This window comes from Capsicum annuum, chromosome 2 (assembly GCF_002878395.1).
Source record: "Capsicum annuum cultivar UCD-10X-F1 chromosome 2, UCD10Xv1.1, whole genome shotgun sequence".
Classification (NCBI taxonomy): domain Eukaryota; kingdom Viridiplantae; phylum Streptophyta; class Magnoliopsida; order Solanales; family Solanaceae; genus Capsicum; species Capsicum annuum.
This window is the reverse complement of record NC_061112.1, coordinates 152,618,507-152,637,098: the sequence shown is the minus strand read 5'-3', so window position 1 is coordinate 152,637,098 and position 18,592 is coordinate 152,618,507. Positions and strand designations below refer to the sequence as shown.

General features: G+C 31.0%; 2 protein-coding genes across 2 annotated transcripts; one reads left to right on the top strand and one right to left on the bottom strand.

Moving 5' to 3' along the window:
- Window positions 1–615: 615 nt before the first annotated feature.
- On the bottom strand, window positions 616–4,790 carry LOC107860681 (heterogeneous nuclear ribonucleoprotein 1). Its single transcript, XM_016706125.2, has 6 exons — window positions 4,268–4,790; window positions 2,795–2,835; window positions 2,538–2,701; window positions 2,308–2,413; window positions 1,943–2,112; window positions 616–1,370 (listed from the first exon to the last, which is right to left on the bottom strand). The coding sequence occupies exons 1-6, from the start codon at window positions 4,420–4,422 to the stop codon at window positions 822–824; spliced, it is 1,185 nt and encodes a 394-aa protein (XP_016561611.2). The 5' UTR covers window positions 4,423–4,790; the 3' UTR covers window positions 616–821.
- A 6,867-nt stretch (window positions 4,791–11,657) lies between these two features.
- LOC107860679 (F-box/LRR-repeat protein 4) lies at window positions 11,658–13,043 on the top strand. The gene has a single exon (XM_016706124.2). It carries the CDS (start codon window positions 11,658–11,660, stop codon window positions 13,041–13,043), a length of 1,386 nt encoding a protein of 461 aa, XP_016561610.1.
- The last annotated feature ends 5,549 nt before the right edge of the window (window positions 13,044–18,592 follow it).

Below are 18,592 nucleotides of genomic sequence, written 5' to 3'. Positions count from 1 at the left end.
TCTTCAATATTTTTAATCATATCCTTTACGTTTGCGCTTCTTTTCAACTCTTTGTAGTTACTGTTGTTGATTTATTTATTTATTTTAAAAAGAAAGATCAATGTGCTAAAGTCTATAGTAATTCTGAGTTTTGTGCTGTTGGTTGGTTAAACTTAGTTAGAATTATTAGCGGTTTCATTTTATGATAAGGTTTAAATAGGTCCACACGATTATGTGAATTTGCTTCTATTCCAATCGTGTGGCTACAGGTTTACTCCTTTTTTTGTTTTTTTATCTTTTTGACACGTACAAGATTTTTGCTATTGATAATACCGCAATTGAAAGACGCAACACAATACATTATTATTACATGTTCGTCTCTGAATCTACTTTTTAACCAAAGTACAAATGATACCAAACACACGACGCAGCATGAAAAATCATCCTTTCGACATTGACACCTATAACCCATCAAAGCAAATTTTACTTTTCCTAACCCAGCAAATTTGGCACAGGAAAAAAAAGAGAGACAAGTTTGACAAATGAAGATTAATTTTGACAACACATGTGGATTCTATTGGGGCAAAGTGCTGTGGGTTTCATGGGTGAATATGTTCCTTGATAAACCAATCGATATCAAAGAAACCAGTATATGAATTGAGCAAGTACACTTAACAGAACTAGAATAATTTCTAATTGAAAATTCGAGAAGAAAAAAGAACAAGATTTAGATCTCAACAGACATGCTAGCTGATTGTGTGTACATCTTTGGTCGTTAAAGTTTAAAATCACCAAAGCCAAAGACAATTCTCAGTTTTGCTCCTTCAACATCATCTCACTTCCTATCTCCCATAAGGGTGATATCTACCAGAACCAGCACCAGCACCACCGTAACTTCCCCTACTACCTCCGTACATTGAACCTCCGGTACCATCTCCTCCATATCCACCGCCAAGACCAGAACCATATCCACTGCCATATGCACCACTACCGGCACCATATCCACCACTACCAGCACCATATCCTCCATAACCTTCACCTGGCCCTCCGTAGCCACCATCATATCCTCTACCAAAGGCTCCACCACCATAACGGCTAGAATACCCAAAAGAAGCCTCCTCCCTGAAGCCGCCGCCTCCTCCATAGGCACCACTGCCACCATACGCTCCATATCCGCCCATTCCGGCTCCACTATATCCACCAAATGCACCGGATCTACCACCATAGGGGCCACCAGACCTATAAGGACCAGCACCAAAACCAGAGTCTCCATATCCACCATAAGAGTCTGAAAATCCACCACCAAATCCAGCTCTCGGAGGACCTTGGCGCCTGAATGGGGCTGATTGTGGCGCATTAGGTCTCTTAGGCTCAGCCTTCTTGATTTCCACCTATTAGCCAATAGCAAACTGCTCGGTTAACCAAGCTTCAAAAGGCTATTGAAAATCACATAATAATGCAACAGATGAATGTTCAACTACTCATTTTACTTGATTCATTATTTTCAAACTCATCACGGCAATCGAGCATCATCACTAAGATTAAGATTGCGTGGATAACAAGATCACTTCTCAAGTTCTTGAGCCTCAAAATACAGTAAATGCAACTTAAGCATCTCAACCCAATGATAAGTTTGAAGAAAGATACAGAAGTACATGGGCATAACAAACATTGAAACATTGCTGCCCAATACATATCATTGATATTCCATTGGGTTTTGCAGTAGGTTCTATTCATTCTTTTCAAGAAAAGAGAAAAAAGAATATACGCTCAATGCCTTTCAAATTAAGGACATTTGTCAAAAGCTTAAAACATAAAGAAACAACATAATACGCACAGATGCAACAGGACAACAAAATCATGTTAGAAGAAGAAGGAGAAAAGCTTGATAACTTTACAAGTTTAACAAAACAATCTAGAAAAGGTATCACTGGTTAATTAGAATACCTATAGATATACTGACCTGGGTTCCAACAAAATCAAGCCTGTTTCCATTAGCCAAGATATCATCAACAGATTTTTCTGTGTCAAAAGTAATGAATCCAAAGCCACGAGAACGATTACTAGAATGGTCACGCATGATCTGGTGCTCTTTCACCTCTCCAAACTTTAAGAAAAAGTCTCTGAATTCATCTGAAATATAGAATGCAACTTAATACCACAAAGACTGGCTTCAGAAGAATCTATCAAGTAAAGGGAAGGGGATAAAAAAAAGTCTCTGAATTCATCTGTAATATAGAATGCAACTTAATACCACAAAGACTTGCTTCAGAAGAATCTATCAAGTAAAGGGAAGGGGGGATCAGTTTCTAGTTACACAAATATAACCTTCAGTAATTGTTGTTGGAATGCCGCCCACAAAGATCTTCTTCGTCTTGAAATCTTTTGAGCTGGAACCTCCTACTCCTCTAGGTATAGTTCGCTTGATTTCCACCTGACACAATCAGAACTCAGCATGAGGTCCCAAATTTTTCCATCCAAATAAAATAAAAGGGAAATAAAATTGCAAACTACTAAGTATAAGAATGAAATAAGATAAAAGGCAAACGTAATCTTACTTGCTTTCCATTTATAACATGGTCATCCTCAATGACTTTATCCACCACAGAGGGGTCAGCATAAGTCACAAAACCAAACCCGCGTGGCAGTCCTGTTCGCCTTTCCTTCATAATCACGGAGTCGATAATTTCACCATATTTACCAAAGTGCTTGACAAATTGAGCTGCAGACATACATGCAACATTAGAGGCAGGAAAGAGAGTCAAGGCAAATCAATTTGGCAGAAGAGCAAAGCAGAGGATGGTAATCAACAAACCCGAAGTCGTCTCTCTAGCCAAACCCCCAATAAATATCTTTCTGCAAGGACACCAAATCCATTGATTAATGCAACAACATGAGCAGCTTGATTAATAGGATAACATTTTATGAAAACAGTGAGGAATGCCCAACCAACAACTAAGTAACTCCTACGAGGAGAACCTCAAATTGGAAGAAATTCAAAAAGGCACAGAAGATTGTCATTAAGTTAAAATTTCATCCAATACAAATCAAAACAAAATAAAATATGAAAGATGTATTCCCAACTCTCACTGACAGAAAGTTACAATGTTGTCAAAATGAAAAGCGCAGACAAGCAACAACATACCTAGTGTAGTCCTACAAAGTGGGGTCTGGGAGAGTAGAGTGGATGCAGACCTTACCCCTACCTCAGAGGTAGAGAGGTTGTTTTTGATAGAAAGGGGCGGAGCTACACTTGGCCGAGGGGGGTCATCCCTTCGGCGAAAAATTTTACTATTTATACATAGTTAAAATTATTTTTATGTATATACAGTAGATGCTGAACCCCCTTCGATTAGTTTGTATGTTTACTTCTGAACCCCCTTAACGAAAATCCTAAATAGATCCTTGACTCAAGAAAAACAGTCAAGAAACAACAAACAATTACAAAAACAACACCTAGTAACAGCACTATAACAAAAACGATATGTTAGTCAAAGTACAACAATCATAGTAACAGAAATCAAAGGACAAGAAACTACAAGAACAATACTACAGCTACTAGTATGGAAGATCGACAATACTAGTATGGAAGATCAACAAGACATTGCACTGCCACCTATTAACCTTCTACCCTAATTTGTGTCCTCCACAACCTCTACCCAAGGAGCAAAGCAAAAATGTAAGAAATATAAGCGTAACGCAACAAAAAAGTTACACAATCAACAATTACGGGGACTAAGATTGAAAAATAATTAAAATCAAGTTCAAAAAACATCTTAAAAACTCTGTTTCAGACTCAATGATGAAGCTTCAAAGTTCTATTGACTAGTTTTTTCGTACCAAGTTCTAAATTTATATTCCTAATCATAAACATATTTATTCATCTAGTTTAATTAAGAATTAATAAGTCATTACTAACTAGCTTTTTGTCACACCCAAGGGTCTGGCCTATGGTTCCATTTGCCTTTAATAACACAGGTTCCATTTCTTGCTATCTGTTCTAACCTTGGTGGAATTAGTCAGAAGTGCACACAAGCTGGCCCGGGAACCAAGGCTATATGAAAATACACACACACACACACACATACATACATACATACATACATACATATATATATATATATATATATATATATATATATATATATATATATACATATATTTAATCGATTTGCCTTTAATAACACAGGTTAAGTTATTAATACCAATAAAACGTAAGTCCTAATAAGGATGCTATAAAAATGGTAGAGTATAAAAGGTAAAGGAGAAAAGAGTAAGAATAAAATACCCAGGACTAGCACCATCTCCGGTGAGTGGTTGAGAAGCGCGGTTACCGGCGCCGGCGTCGTTTTGATGGTCGGGAGTAGTAGTTCGGTCGTCATTAGTTTCTTCTTCCTCCAGCTCAAATTTAACACCATTTAAAGTACCATTTTGTTCCTCCATTTAGAAGAAAAAAGTAGCTTCAACGAGAAAATATTGGGAGTTCTGATCTAATAGAAGAGGGATGTTGGCGGCGCCTTTATATACCCAAACCCTAGATAGTTTGATTACAGAACGTTGGGTTAATCATCTCCACTAATAAAATAATAATAATAATAATAATAATAATAATAAGCTCTTTTTATACACCCGATTTTTAAAATTTTTTTTTTTCAGAAAATCTTTACTTTGGGAAATTAATTAAGGAAAAATAAATACTTTGGGGTCGGTTTGATTTTGAGGATGCATATATGAATTATATTAGTAATATTTTTGGGTTATGATGTTGAGATTAGGGAGGTTTTGGGACGGGTTTGATGAAAATTGAATATGTCAAATGAACTAATTTTTTGATAAATAAATAGATTATTGATCTGTTTAAAAGTTATTTTTAAATCAAAACGAGTTAAGTAAGGTTAAATACGTTAAAAACTGATTCATAATTTAACTCAATTATTATTAAGTTTTAAATTATTTGTTTATTTTCCTATAACTTATTTATCTAATTAAACATTTTTACTTATATTATAACTATATAACATATTAAATTAAAAAATATTTAAATAAAAATTCTTATGGATTAATATGAGCTACATATAAACTCAATTTTTAAATTGTAGGCAGATGTAGTTTCAACACTTGTCATATAGGCAGACATACTATTCCTCTCATAGTATGTTCATATATAGTTCAACACGAAGACTTATAATCTTAAGTTTTTATATATCATGATTCACATATTAAAAATTTTAAATCATGTAAATCATGTCATAATATCATAACATTTGAATTTTGAAGATATATCATTATTTATACAATGTCATAATTTGATAGAAAAATCATGACTCATGAATTTTAATCGTAAGAAAAATTTACATAATAATAAGAACATAACTTAATCCAAACATATTCTTGAGGAGAACTTGTAGACCTAAAGAACGTAGCGTGAGGAAGAATAATAATGTTTTCGCATGTAGAGAATAGCCTTGCATATCTTAATTGATCCAAACACTCAAGAAAAATGATTTAATTTTTGAAGAAAAAAATAACAAAAACTTCTACTGAACCTCAAATATGGATTTTCTTAGAAATTCAAGATTGTAGTGCAGAATTTAATTGAAAATTCGTAATTAATGACAAAGAATAATTTTTTAGAAACATTTTGAAGTACATAGAAGGAACATACCTTGGTGTTGGAGGTTAATGAGAGGAGAAAAAGTCGTCCTACAACTGATGGGAGTGAAAAATAGAATGAAATATTAAAAAGACAAACATTAATTAAAAAATCCCATCAATCGAGCCACTCAGCACTTTGCAGTCTACTTTATGAACAGCGACCCGATTCTGTTGTCGCATTTTCATTGCAGAGAAATTTAGAAGATTGTACCAACCTGCATTTTTATCAATTTGTGAAATGAAATAAATCGTAGATGCAAGGGCGGATCTTGAAGGTGCCGAAGGGGTTAACCCTCATAACAAAAAAAATTACACTGTATAAGGTGATTTTAAATTTCTTTTATGTATATTTATTGATTTTGAACCTCCACAAGGTTAGAGGTTAGGTAGTGTTTGAGGGAATTCAAAATTCACCCTGAGATTCAATGTTTGAATTTTAAGTATTATATTTATTTTTTTTGAACTCTTTCAATGAAAATTCTTCATCCGTCATTAGGGGTGGAGCAAACATATAACGAGGGAGTTCATCCGAATTCTTTCATAAAAAACTTATACAATTTATATAAGGTTGAAATTATTTTTTATGAATATAGTAGATGTTGAATTCCTTTTGATTAGTTCATGCGTATACTTTTGAACCCCTCAATAAAATTTTTATCTCCGTCACTATCCACCACCGCACAAATGTAAGGGTGAATTAGAAGGTTTTGACAAAGTAGCTCTTCGTGACTACTGGAAAATGGTTTGGGTCTCATAAACATTGTGAATTCAGAATTTGGATCGACTTATTGTTAAGTATTTTTAACTTTTTAAGCACTTTTTTAAGTTCTAGGAGTGTGTGGCAAAACTAGAAAGTATTTTTAACCACTCGATTTTAGGTCAAAAAAATATAAAAATAAGTCAAAAGTCAAAAATAGAATCTCCCCTACTTATGACTTTTAGCTTCTAGCTTATAAATTATATTTAAAAATATCTGAGTTATTATTATATATTTTCTTCGTCTCATTTTACTCGTCCCAAATTTTTTAATTTGATTTTTTATTTTATTTGTCATTTTTCATTAATTAAGACAAGACAATTTTCTTTTTCCTTTTTTATCCTTAATATTAATTATTTTTTTCTCTAAATTAAAATGTAAACATCATTTGGTAGGATACTATAAAAAAAAAATCATGTTATTAATAATTTTTATCAATCAATATACAATGTCAAATTAAAACAAGTAAAATGAAATGAAGAAAGTATTTCTTTGATATTGTAAATTTTTGTGGCTCACTTTTTCTCAAGACTCCAAACATAACAAAATTTTTACTGCATTTAACTATAGAGTTTAAGTTGTGTGCATCGTTAGTGTATAAAATATTTTATACTATTAGTTAACTTGATTTATTATTGTAGGTTATCCAATTATTCACATAATTTTTTTTAAAAAATAAATAAATAAATAATCTACAATAGTAAATTAAATTTATCTGATAATATAATATATTTTATATAGATCAATGCATAAAACTTAAATTCTTAATTATATATCCTTTTTATCTCTATGATATATTATTTTGTGGAATTAATGGCCCTAATACTGTGCTGTAGGACCATGTTCTAGAATGACTTTCCCCTTCAGGTCTATAATGAGTTTTTTTCTCTAGTGACTTATAGAATCTTGTACTTCTGAATTCTAATCATACAATATTTTAAAAAATATATATATAAATAACATAAATATCAATCTTTTTGAAAGTAATTACATATTTTTTTATTTTTTAAATTATTTTATTCTTTTTTTTATTAATATACATAATATAACCGACATATACATTACATTTTATGTATATATTGTAATTTTTATAATATATTTAGGAAATTGAGATTTTTTGTAATATTAAAAATATAAGTTGTGTATTTGTGTAATTTTTAGATAAAATAATGATTTTAGCATATTTCACGGAGTTGTTGGGTTGAAATCAGATGAGGTACCACAACTAAATTGGATGAGTAAATTATTATTTATATATATGTCATTGAACCAAGGTGAGTGAGATGTCTCATATTAATCGAACAACGACAAAGGATGTAACTTTTACAGAATTATAATGAAAACTTTTTTACATTTGTTTTTCATGTTAGTAATTTCTTTTTTGCCTTAAATTTTTTATCATTTCATTCTCTCCAAATGAAAAAGAAAATCAACAAAATGTGGCCACTAAAGCACATAATCTGTTTGGTATGATAAAAGAAGAATTACTGCCTTATATCTCATTAGGTCATTTCCTTTTCATTGTTCTGGTACCTTTTAGGGCCCGTTTGGCCATGAATTTTTTTTCTTTTTTTCGAAAAAAAATTTTGGAGTTGAAAATTGTGGTGTTTGATCATGAAAATTCAGAAAATAATTTCAAATTTTTTTTCTGAAAAGGAAAACAGGTTTTTGGTATTTTCACAATTTTCTAACTCTAATTCCAACTTTTATTATTACTACATATAACCCGCAAATTTTTAAATTTTTACATAAAACTCTCCTTATAATTATAACTAACCATCAACAAACAAATAAAAACACTTTCTCATTCATTTGCACTTGTATTCTATTCTCATTCATTTGCGGTGTACGTACTTATGATTACGTATATTATTGGTAAGTGGTTTGCCTTCACAATTTGTAAACTACTATTTTTTTTCTTGAAACTTAAAGATGACTACTCATTTATACTAATCTCTCCTTTTTTTTGATAGAAACATCCATTGCTTACACTCGTTCACATTCATGGGCAATGTATGTCTGTTTCTACCCAGGAAATGATTTGCTATACCTAAAACTACTTATTAATTTTATGTAAAAATGATTAGATGATAAAAGTATTATTAATAATTAATGGACTACAAATTTATCTCTTTCATTTATGCGTATATTTTATAGGCTGATTCGCTGTCTCCAATCTTAATTAATCAGTTTACTCAATCTTCTTCGGTAACTATTAATAACTGAGATGATTTAAAAGCAAATCAGTTTGAATTGCATAAGCTGACACTCTTTGTAATTTTCTCGCTTCACTGAAAGATTTTAGGATAGTTATGCTGTTGTTTGTTGTATGCCTTTTGCATAATTTGTAAAAGTTGGGTGATTTTGATAGTTTGTAAAAATTGGAGCATAAAATCATATTTAAAAAAGTTTTTTCAAAAGTAAAAAAAAAGTTTCAAAAGAGACATGGTCAAACACAACTTCAACTCCAATTTCAACTTCAACTCTGAAAAAATTTAGTTTTCATGGCCAAACGATTACTTATTTTATGAGCTCAGAGTGCAAGTGTCCCATCACTCAATTTTCCATCCTTTTTTTTATTTAATTATTCTATATTTATAATTGAGTGAACCGATTAATTTAGATTTGCATTGAATTTCCTTTCCAGCTTTCTTCTACCCCGTCCTCATCTCCAAATTATTATTAATAATAATAAAAAAATCACATCTTTATATTTATAAGTGATGAAGTTCTCATATTAGACTTAATGGAGATTGTTTTAATTTACAACTAAGCAACATATGATGAAGTAGAGATAAGATCCACGTATAATCTACTCCATCACACGAGATAAGGATAAGACACACTCACTCTTCTCTTTCAGAACCCTACTTATAGAATTACACTAATTATGTCATAATTACATCTAAAATTACTATGTTCAATGATGTCACATAAATTGAGACGGATCAAATACGAGTAAGATAAAATGAAGGTGGTGAAGAAACGTGCCAAACATACCAAACGTGAGGGGGCGATAGAGTAGATGATGGAGACGATTCGATACAAACAAATGAATAGTAGGTGTAGACCGTGTGGTTTGCATCATCGCTTACCACATTAAATACGTCAATTTCTATTTTTTTGTGCTATGGTTTTTTTAAGTTTATGCACAACTAATCCGTACACCTTTTGCTCTATATTTGATGGTAATAACGATGAGTTGAGAAAATAAAGAAGACACAAATTTAACGTGATTTGGTCAACTTGATCTATATCCACAACCAAAAGGAGGAGCAACTTTACTATACACCAATGGAACTAAAGAGAGAGAGTACAAAATTAGAGTAATTAAATACTATTATATCCTAAATACCCAAGAGAATAACCTCACAAATATTACTCCAAATAAGAGGTCCACTCAAAGTATTTCCCAAAACAACTCTCTCACAAATACTCTACACAAAGAAGAAAACAAATATAACTAAATCTTCTCAATATGGTGTGTTATGAATGAGAAAGAAGGTCCTATTTATTGATGTCATCCATGATGTTAATGGAAGATGTAAATTTCAACATTTGCATGTGAATTTGAGAATTTTACAACAAAATCTTTGATAGCAACTTTATTTGACCAACAAATAATCTTTCAAAAGTCTTTGGTAGATTTTTATCAAATGTGAACCAAAGAAAAAACAAAGTTTACGATACAATATTTTTACTCTCTATCAGATTGAATATCATTCAAAATAGATTCTCAAATAGTTATTTTTTTTCATTCAGAATTAAACAGTGTTTGATTGCCTTTTTTTCCCAATAAAACAAGTTAATTTTCCATGCATTTATTAAGAAAGTGCTTGATTAAATTTGTTTGTTATTTTGCTGTTTATGGAGTATATTCAGATGCTAAACTTCAGGTAGGATGGAGTAGTAGTGCAGTTGAATTTAAGTAATTAGCAATTTACTTTGTTCTCACTTTTGTGTTCCTTTAAATGAATTTAAAAGTATCAAGAAATGAGAAATTATTTAGTATCACTTTTGTCCTTTTTTGCTATTGAAAATACTCCCTTTGGTCCTAAGTGATAAAATGCGCAGGAATAGAGTTTAAATACGCTAAGTATGAAATATTTTTTATATTACTTTATTTAAGAGAAAAATTATCAATAACTATTTGGATTAAATAAGGCAAATACTCACTACCACTAAGTGAAAAAAAAAAAAACAATAGATGGAGTAGTATATTCTATGTTCTCCGTGTATATTACTCCTTGTATTCAATTGATGTGAAGAAGTTTGAAATATGAAGATTAAAATATTTAACCTTGACTAATAATTTTGATATATATTTCTAAAACAAAATTACACGTTTAAATTATATAAATCAGCACAATCAGTGATTTAAAACTTTTAAAAATGATAATTTCAAAATCGTTCAATTAATGAAAAGATAGCATTTTCATGTAAAATGATACAGAAGGAGTGATGAATAAAATCTATATGTGATTATTCATTAGTTAGTAAGAGAGGTAACAGAGAATGATGGGTGGGCTTAAGAAAATGACAATTTCACTATCGTTTTACTCTAATAATAACTCGGCATTTTGACCTCTAAAAAATATGATGCAACGGATGATGTTCTCTCTTTTTCTAATCATTTTTATCTCAAGTTTTAAATATAATTTTTTTAAAATACGAACTATAAAATACTCTTCAAATATATTTTATCTAATATGAATTTAAATTAATCAAACATCATACAATTGCTGAATATGGATGAACACATGATTGGAAAATAAGTACTTGGCATTGTGGGTTTGTTCCATTTCAGCTGCCGACTCTCTTTATTAAGTCCTTAAAAAATGAACAATATGAATTGTGATGCAGTGGATGAAGTTGTTTCACCACTAATTAGAGATTGAGGATTCGACTCTGCATATGAAAAAAACTCTGTTGGGAGCACTATCATCTTAATAATCCCTATAATATGTGATTTAAATTAATCGAGGCTCTAATATAGATACCGAACATAAGATAAAACAATCAAAAAAAAAAAAAAAAAAAGGTCCTTAAAAAAGGAAGATCAACAAAATAATTTATAAAGGTTGAGAGAGAAAAATAAGGACAAGAAAAATACAGCACAACCAAAAGCAAATGAAAGCGAAAAATAAAAATAAAAATAAAAATACGAGTGGTTGGTAAATAAAGACATCGACACAACACAATCCTATATAGAAGAGAATCAAGAATATTTTTGTGCCTCTCTTTCTTCCATCAGTAGAAAAAAAAAATGGATTCAATTCTGTGTGATGAACTTGTTCAAGAAATATTCCGCCGCCTACCACCACCTTCCTCCGCCGCTGTTTCTTTAGTCTGTAAAAAGTGGCTCTATCTTCTTCGTTCTTCAACTACTTCTCTTTCTTTATGCTTTATTCAACCCCCTTTTCTCCCTTCTTTTACTTCTTTTCTCCGTTTTCATCCTTTTTTGTCTACTGTTTCTGTTACTGTTACATCCACTGTCGATTCTTCTGATCAGTTGCTTTTATCAGTAGCTTCTTCTTGTCCTAAATTAAGGCATCTTCGGTTCTTGAATTGTCCTGTTTCTAGTTTGTCCTTGCTCTCTCTTTCTGCTTCTTGTCCTAATCTTGTTTCTCTTGCTGTCACTCTTTTTAGGCCTCTTTGTTTCTTGTGGCTCACCCCTTTTAAGTCTCTTAAAGAACTGTCCATTTATTCAGCTGGAAATTCAGGTGAATTGGATTCAGGGGGGTTGGATTTTGTTGGACCTTGTGAGCTGAATTTGGAGAGTCTTCTGTTGACTGGAATACAATCAAGCGATAAGGGGGTTGGTTTTTTGTGGAGGAATTGCAAAAAGGTGAGAACTTTGAAGCTGAAAAGCTGTGAAGGGGTTGGTGATCAAGCTTCTTTTTTAGCATTTCTTGAGTGTCTAGAGGGTCTTCAAGAAGTGGAGTTGAGAACTTGTAGGGGGATTGCTGATGGGGTTTTGTTGAAATTGGCTGAGAGTTCTGTTATGTTGAATTCTTTGTTGCTTTATGATGGTGGTAGCAAGGAGGGGTTGCTTCATTTCTTGGGCCAAAGTAAATGTGGTGTTAGTTTACAGAATCTTGATTTAAGGTTGCCTCTTGATCTTGACAACAATCATTTGACAGCTGCTGCTGAAAATTTAGGGAGTTTGAGGAGTTTAAGGTTACAAAGTTGCTGTCTTGTTACTGGTGAAGGCTTAAAGATTCTTGGAAATGCTATGGCTAATGGCCTTGAAGAATTGGCTTTGATAAATTGTGATGTAGTGGAAAGAGAATCTGGTTTGTTGACTACATTAGGACAGGATTTGAAAAGGTTAAGGAAATTAGACTTGTCTTTTAATGACATGTTACTTGATAAAGAACTCATATCAATGCTGGTATCCTGCAACAATCTGAATGAACTGAAGGTGAGGGGTTGCAAAAAGTTGACAAATTTAGCTATGGTTTCATTGGCTAAGTGTTGCGAGAAATTACAAAGTGTTGATGTAATGTATTGTTGTGGGATGGATGCACAGGGTGTTGAGTTCTTTGTGTTGAATTCACCAAATTTAAGACTGTTACATGTTGAGGGAAATAAGGTTTCTGATGTGGCTAGGACATGGGCATCACATAAAAGCATTGAAGTTGTTGCTTGAAAAATGATTTAGCTAATTATAATAGCTGTTTATTGTTCATAACAGTTGCTGAAAAAGGTAACATTTGATTACTTGTCTGTATATTTGTCACATTGTTGGCAGAGAGGAGGAAACATGTTCCCCCTGCCAAAAAATAAAATTGTACAGAACATTCCCTGCACTATGATCACAAAGTACTTATGTATTTTTTTTTGCTAAGATGGATCTTCACAGCTCAAACATAGTTCTGTTGATCTTGTTGAAATTATGTACTCATTGATATGGAGAACGCGTATTCATAGACTAGTTAAATAGATCATCATATAGAGGTTTCTTGCCGCGAATCAAACTAGACTAGGACAGATTAAAATAGATCCTCATATAGTTTGTTACATGCTAGTTATTTTGCTGTTTAAGGACTAACAAGCTATATATTAATTAAGATGCTAAACTTCAACTAAGATGGAGTAGTAGTGTAGTTGAGTTTTAAGTAGTTTGCAATTTACTTTGTTCTCACTCGTGTGTTCCATTAAGTAACAAGTGATGCATCTATCAAGTATCAATAGAATAGATTCTCGTGGTCCAGCTCTTTCCGTACACAACAGAAGGTTTAGTCAACCCGAACTGCCCCTTTTATCTCCTATGTTGAAGAACTCCTAATTGCATTTCTGGAGATGAAATTCAAAAAACATGATTCGCAGCTATATGGCGCGTGAATCTGATTCAATCTAAAAAGTTAGGAAACCACATGTCTTCAACCAATGCGGGACTCTAGACTCCCCTTTCATATTTAGGCTCAACTGAAGCATGGACTGAAAGTTCAAACGGAAATGAACCTGACTCTGATCAGAGCTACCATGTCTAATATATGAGGAAGGGTGTTGTGCATGTGGGGGAGACAATGAAATAATTGAACATTTGCAGGTTGAAGATTATTAACGTTGGGAGAATTTGTTTGTTGGCTCCAGTCCAGTTGATTGATTTGGTTGTGATTAGTTGGCCTTCCTTCAAATGTTACGTGGACTGTCACTTTGACATAAAAACATTCTAAAAATAAAATATCAAAAATTAAATGCATTTGCTTACACACAATATGATGACGAAAAAAGTTGATGGACATACATTTCTTAATAATTGGTCTGGCTAATTTCAATAGTATTGTCCTGACCTAATACGGTATTGAGTCATATTCGCTTTGTTCCATTTTACTTGTCCTATTATACTTATCGAAATCAAATTCTTTTTACTTGTCATATTGCACTTATCGAAATTAAATCACATAAACTTTGACCTCTTTTTCTTCCCCAGCTGCTGCTCGTTCTTGTGATTTATTTTTCCTCAACTTCAATTGGTTTATGTGTAATCAATACTTGTGTTGCTAATAATAACTGGGACTTTTTTCTTACAGTAAAGATTGACCTGTTGAAATGTTATATAAATCTCAAACCTTTTGAAGCTAATTACATTTATTTTATATTCTAACCTTTTTAAGTTATTAAAAAATTCTGATTTAGTATACATCATATTCTTTCTGAAAAATCAATTAAGTTTATACGGATTCATCACATTCCACGAGGATACATCACATTTTTGAGGATACATCTCTTAATTTTACACAAATCCATCACATTCTTTAATCATGTATTCGAGCTTCTAAGTAAAATCAGTGATTTATATAATTATTTAAAAGGATTAAGATTTTAAATAGTTATGATAAATTAATTTATGGTATGATGTAATTTTTCCTTTAATGAAAAAAAGTGAAACATTTTCATAGCCAAACAGGTCTAAAATCTAAATCACACACATACGTGTAGTGATGACAAATTCAGCCCAAATTCATTTAAGCCGTCCAGCCCACTCAAGTTTTCATGGATTGGGCCATGGGCTATGTTTGGGTTCGACCCAACTAAATCCATTTATTTCTTGTAGCCCAAAATGATCCTCTATAGTGCAGACTTTTAATTCAATTGGGCCACGGGCCATGTTTGGGCTATGTTTATCGATACCTGTATTTGCAACGTTGTCTTTTTCAACTTTTTTTGAAAAAATTACAGAAACTAACATACCTAAGACTTTAATAACAATTAATAACAACACTTTACAAAAATTACAAGATGTAACACAAGTAGCAATATTTTTACCCTTTTATTGATAAGTGCGTCTACTGCCCTTTTTTTAACCTTTCCCCATTTTCACGCCTATATTTCAATTCCCTCCAATATAACGTCTTATCTGGGTTTTTTTTTCAAATTCCGCATTTTTCTCTCACAATCGTGATAGACATAGTTCCCCATCAAATTATAGTTATTGAATGCTATATTTTTCATATAATTCATACATTCAATTTTTTTGGCTTTTTTTCTTTAAATTTATTCTGCGTTTTTTTGTATGGAATATTTTTTTGTGTTAAAATTTACGTAGTTCTGTTATAATGGCAATGGCAGAATTTGCACAAGGTAGTAGTTGAATTAGAGGTATTTCATCGGTGAATTTTGTTTCTGATGAACTATCCTATTTTAGTCTTAGTTTAACACAAGATGAAGAAATTAACTTGATTTCTACTAATATTTAGTCGAGTAGAGGTTTTAGCATAGAAGAGGTGAGATCGAAGCAGCGTAACGATTTGGAAAAGATTGTGGAAATCATGAAACGAAAGCATCGTCAAAATCTTCATCTCCAAAATCCACAAAAATTCAAAAAACTGTGAAAAAGACGAAGTCAATTGAAAAAGGAGAACCTAGTAAAATTGTAACTCCTGTTTCATCTGATATGAATCTGAAGAAGAGAAAGTGAAGGAGGTAATTTATTTTATTTGTATTTTATAGTTTATAGAGTATATATTCATATATGTATTTTAAATATGCATTGTTTTATTTTGTTCTTATGTGAGAGTTACTGATAAGATATGGAATTGTTATTGCTATTATGAAGATATGTATCTGTTACTTTTTAAGATTTGTATTTAATTTGTATTTTAGGAATTACATGATATGTATTTATTATCGGTTAGATATGAATTTTGTATTGTTAATGCTAATATTTGTATTTGATGTTCAGTTGTATTTGTTATTCATTAGATGATAACTATGATATGTATTTTGATGTTTGATAATTTAAACTCGGACCAGTTATGTATTTATAAAATACATATGTTAGATTTTTGTATATATATTGTAATGTACCTTTAAGATGTATTTTGTAAATACATATGTGGCACTGTTTAGACATACAATTGTATCTTTGTGGTCTTTAAGTGTTGTGTGATCAAATATACATGGCAAGAGTATTGTCAAAATTTGCGCCACATATAAAATGTCACACCGTCAATAGCATTGAAGATCGTATTAAGTCAATATTAACGAAGGAGTAGTACAAGATATTTCGTAAAAATAGTATATTTGGTGTCTTTATGAAGAAGAAAAATTGTGTGGTTCAAGCGCAATTAGGGAGATGTATTATGTCTCTTTGAGACCAAGAAAAGTTTTACAAATGCCATAATCATTCGTGCAAATAGCACTAGTCTTCATTTCAGTCCGACAGAGTTTGCCGTGGTTACTGGTTTGAATTATGTTTCAAACAAGGATAATTTTGTGTTTGATGAGGATCTTTCAAACAGAATTATTGAGCAATATTTTGATGTTGCCAGTTATATTCAGAAAAGAGAATTATTTGCGACTATTTCGGGCAAAATTTGAGGGAAGAAAAATGATGAAGATGCGGTCAAATTTGCTAATTTGTATTTTATTCACGCATTGACAACCATCCAAATTACAAATTCAATAATAAGTTGGATCTATTTGACGTTTCTTTTGTTGATGATTTGCCTCAACAATCAAGTGGCAGCTTGTAAGTAATTAATAAACAAATTATTTGTATATATGTATATTTTCAGTATATAACAGTTACTAACTTATTGATAAATGTATTTACACGGATTGTGTATATATGGTGATATATGCTGAGTGTCTTACTTTTGTTGAAGGTGTTTCTTATGTTGACTTTGACCCAAATCTTCTTTGCACGAGATATGCTTCACTTCTGTGGCACTATGGTTCGAGAAAAGAAGAAGAAAAGAAGGCACAAAGTGATGATGAAGCATCAATGAGGTCTTATAGGAAAATCGGGATGGTAGAAGACATTGAAGTGCGTGAAATTTGATGTTTATTTTAAATTTATTGTATTGGACAATAGTTAACTTTAGCTGGACAAAGATTTAGTTGAATATTTTTTAATTTTCATATGCTACTTTAATGTTGAAAGTTGATATGTTAATGTTTCTTTTATGTTATTTTTAGACTATTGATGTTCAATCTTATAAAATAGATTTTTTTTGTGGTTACTTTAAGTAACTGTTGTATTTTGGAATAATATTGCATAAGTATTTTGGAATGATATATATTTATCTTATAGTTTTATATATATGATGCCTTTGCACCTTTTCAGCATGCATATGTATTTAAGTAAATGTTAGCCAAATTATGTTTTGAATATTTATTTTTTCAGTGTTTGCATATGGATTTATGAAAATTGCACGTGTATTTTTCAGTTTTGATTATAGATATATGAAGGGATAGTACATATGTATTTTACCACATTGCATAAATATATTTGAATAATATATATTTATTTTATAGTTGTATATATATGTATGATGCATATGTATTTATGAGTAATATAGTTGTACTTTTTCAGTGTGCATATGTATTTAAGTAACTGTTAGCCATATTATGTTTTGATTATGCATTTTTAAGTGTTGCACATGTATTTTTCAGTATGCATATGTATTTATGACTAATTCATATGTATTTTTGCAGAAATACATATGGTTCGCTTTTACAAATAATATATATGTATTTTTTTTGTTATGCATTTATTTTATAGTTGCATATATATGTATGATGCATATGTATTTATGAATAATATATTTATATTTTTTCAGTGTGCATATGTATTTAAGTAACTGTTAGCCATATTACGTTTTGATTATGCATTTTTCAGTGTTGCACATGTATTTTTCAGTATGCATATGTATTTATGACTAATTCATACGTATTTTTGTAGAAATGCATATGGTTCGCATTTACAAATAATATATATGTATTTTTTTTTTTTGTTATGCATATGCATGTATGAATAACACATATATATGTATGAATGAAACATATGTGTTTTAGAATAATACATATGTATTTTCTGTTCTAATTAGGTGTAATATGCCTTTATATGTATTTTTCACTTGTATTGATTACATTAACGCAGTATCTTTTGGTAGAATATGTATTTTGGTAGAATAGTAGGTTCTATATGTATATGTCAAGATTTGTAATCTTTTACTGGTTATATCAACGATATTAAATGTCTTATACAATATGTATATATTGGTATTAATAAACTACAACAATTTAACTATAACAAATTCTATAACATGAAACATTTGTCTTAAAATATAGATTCAATTAATTTTCAATGAAAAAATTCAAAAACAATTTTTTGCCTAAATACATCAATAAACTTATCATTTATTTTATTTCCTACATGAACGCCTAGTATGACCTTTAAACCCACAT